General features: G+C 51.3%; 1 protein-coding gene across 1 annotated transcript in view; it reads right to left on the minus strand.

Annotated features, from left to right (window-relative positions):
• Positions 1-3,045, minus strand: part of IL17RA (interleukin 17 receptor A) — a gene marked incomplete at its 5' end in the record, with an annotated part of 26,356 nt that overhangs the window by 22,607 nt on the left and 704 nt on the right. Inside the window, one exon of the mRNA XM_011945671.1 lies at positions 1,291-1,305. Within this exon, the coding sequence (XP_011801061.1) occupies positions 1,291-1,305 (15 nt within the window). The remainder of the gene's footprint in view (positions 1-1,290; positions 1,306-3,045) is intronic.

Below are 3,045 nucleotides of genomic sequence, written 5' to 3' on the forward strand. Positions count from 1 at the left end.
TCAAAAAAATACACAAAATAAAATAATTGGCTGGGTGCAGTGGCTCACACCTGTAATCCCAACACTTTGGGAGGCCGAGGTGGGCGGATCACTTGAGGTCAGGAGTTCCAGATCAGCCTGGCCAACATGGTGAAACCCCATCTTTACTAAAAATAACAAAAATTAGCTGGGCATCATGGTGCACACCTGTAGTCCCAGCTACTTGGGAGGCTGAGGTAGAATAATTGCTCAAACCTGGGAGGTGGATGTTGCAGTGAGTCGAGATGGTGCCACTGCACTCTAGCCCGGGCGACAGTGACTTTCTGTCTCAAAAAACAGAACACAAAAAACAAAAATTAGCTGGGTATGGTGGCGGGCGCCTGTAATCCCAGTGACTCGGGAGGCTGAGGCACAAGAATTGCTTGAACTCGGGAGGTGGAGGTTGCAGTGAACTGAGATTGCACCACTGCACTCCAGCCTGGGTGACAGGGCGAAACTCTGTTTCAAAATATAAATAAATAAATAAATAAAGGGACACCTCCAATAGGCCACTATTCTCTACCCACAAGGTGAAGGTTAAGAGGAAGAAATGAAAGATTGTATTCAATTCTGTGCCTCAGTGAACACTACTGAGTGCCTGATAGAGAAAGTGGGCTTTGAACTTACAAGCATAGCCTGCTCTCAATCTCACCTTAGCACTCATTAGCTGTGCGACCTTGGGCCAATAACCCAGCCTCTCAAAAGCAGGTTCATCCTGTCAATCTTGTAAGCTGTCATGAGCATGGGATGAAGGGATACTTGTGAACCACCGGCACAGTGCCTGGCATAAAGAACACAACTTTGTAGACTCTGGAAGAGTGGCATGATGAAAGTGGCTTCTGGCAAGCAGAAGGTAAAAGTGTTAAACTGAGCAGTTGTTCTACAACCACAAGCCAAAACCGCAAACGCTCAGGAAAAAAGACTCTGTAATGAAATACACATCCTGTCTATGAAATCATGTGTTAACATTCACCCTGACCAACTCTTAAGTTGCTGCTGTCTTTCCTGTGGGCATTCCTCCAGGCTGGCGGTCATGGGAAACCTGCATGACGCCTAGGCAGGGAGAAGGGCTAACCAAAAGGAAATGCCCAGGGAAATGCAATTATTGATGGTTTCTCATGTATTGATTTCTGTGGGGAAACCAGTCATCCCGGTTTTGAGGTGCTAACCCCAAGCAGCTGGAACCAGCGCTATGGTTGGTCTCAGCTTGCCACTACTTTCCAAGCAGAGCTGACCATTCTGTCCTTCATTCATCTTTTGTTCAGTCAGCACACATGTATCAAGCCCCTGCATCCTGTGCTCCAGCACTGAGCTAGGAACAGGACAGGTGTGCAGAAGCCTCCTCCTTGTCTGAGGATAGTCATGGGACTATCTAACCGGGCTTTGGACAGATACTTACATTCTGGAAAGTGGCACTGACTTACTTTGAGAAGGCTCACCCAGTCCTGCCTTTGTGGAAATGAGGGAACCCAGGGCCACGCAGCCTCAAAGCCCAAGACTGCAGAGACAGTAAGTGCGATGCTGTCTGCAAATCCAGGTCCTCTGGCCACCTCTGTGGCCTTCCCTCCCCCATTGCATCCACTAAAACACTAGTGAGGGAGAGAAATTTGAAGGGTGTGTTTTCTTTCTTTTTAAAAAAACTAGTCAGTGGAGCCCAGAGCTGTCTATCTCTGGAGATGAGCTGTCTGTGAGCCAGGTATATACAGAACAGAGGGAGAGGAAGGAAGAGAACGAGAGACTACAGATAAATATGAACAGCAAGCGTCTCTCTCCAGCCCTCCCTGGAGCCAGGCTGTGCTGCTGCTCTGGACGTGTAGTTGCTTCACTGTGCAGTGAAGGTCAGAGCTCAGCTCCCATGCCACACACAGGGGAGTCCCATCCCCACTTCTGGCATCTTTTCTCACTGTCCTATTACACAGACCCTCCATTCCGGCCACAAACCGTCTCCTGTCCCACCTAAGGACCTTGGCTCAGGCCCTTTCCACCACCTGGAATGCTCCTGCTACCCCCACAGGGATGCCCAAATGCCTTTTCCATGACGGACACCCCAACTGGAAGCAATTTTTCTTTTTCCTGGAATTCCGTACACATACCAGTTGTGCAAGCAGCTTTGCTAGACAGTTCCCTAACTTCAAGCCTCGTTCCTCCCAGAGATGGGTTAGGTCTCCGGATATTAGGGTCCCCAGAGTATTTATTTATAGCTCCAGTTCCCAGTATGGCGCCCTGTACTCTGCAGGCACCTGAAGAATGGCTGTCAACCCAGGCGCACCAATCCTCTGTATCAGAACGCTTCATACACAGCCTGCAGGAGGGACCAGCAGGGCAGAGGGACCTGCTTCGCCCAATAGTGGAAGTCACAGGACATTTCTCAACATCATTCGCGTTAAAAACTTTTTTTTCTTCCTGCGAAATAGTCACTCACCCTCCACCCTCTTTTGGTAAATCCTCCACAAAATTAGATAAGGAGAAATATCCCTTTGTTTTACATCCTCTGACTCAGATACTGAGCATTATTCCTTGGGGTTAGCGGTGGCAGTGGAGGGGAGGAAAGATCCCCTTGGGGATGCGGGGAAGAGGAGAGTATATTGCGGAGGGGCACAGCGTTTTGCTGATTTTTCTTTTTCTTCCCTTAAGATGGTCCTGGCTCACAGAAAGGCCACTAGCTGGCAGGCAGGTGGGTCACTTCCTGTGGGCGCAGCGGGGCTACGACTTGACAGCTATAAACGTTTGATCCTCCCACTGCGCGCTCACCGGTTTCCCGGACCCAGGTGGTGGTAGTGGAAGGTGGGAGAGGCGGCAAGAGCGCCGTCTTAAGAACCATCTGCTCCTCCTCAGGGCTTCGAGCCTCTGGGGAGGTGGCCCTTAGCCGCCCTCGGCAGAGCTCTCCCCGAAACCTGGTGCCCCGTCTCAGCGCTCCGGCTCCCGCAGGCCGTAGCTCTACGGCAGCGGGGTCCCTCTGGGGGGCGCGGGTGAGGGCTTCCACCTTCCGCACGCACGACGTGGGCTCGCCCGGCTCCGTCGGCGGCA

Source organism: Colobus angolensis, unplaced genomic scaffold (assembly GCF_000951035.1).
Source record: "Colobus angolensis palliatus isolate OR3802 unplaced genomic scaffold, Cang.pa_1.0 Scaffold242, whole genome shotgun sequence".
Classification (NCBI taxonomy): domain Eukaryota; kingdom Metazoa; phylum Chordata; class Mammalia; order Primates; family Cercopithecidae; genus Colobus; species Colobus angolensis.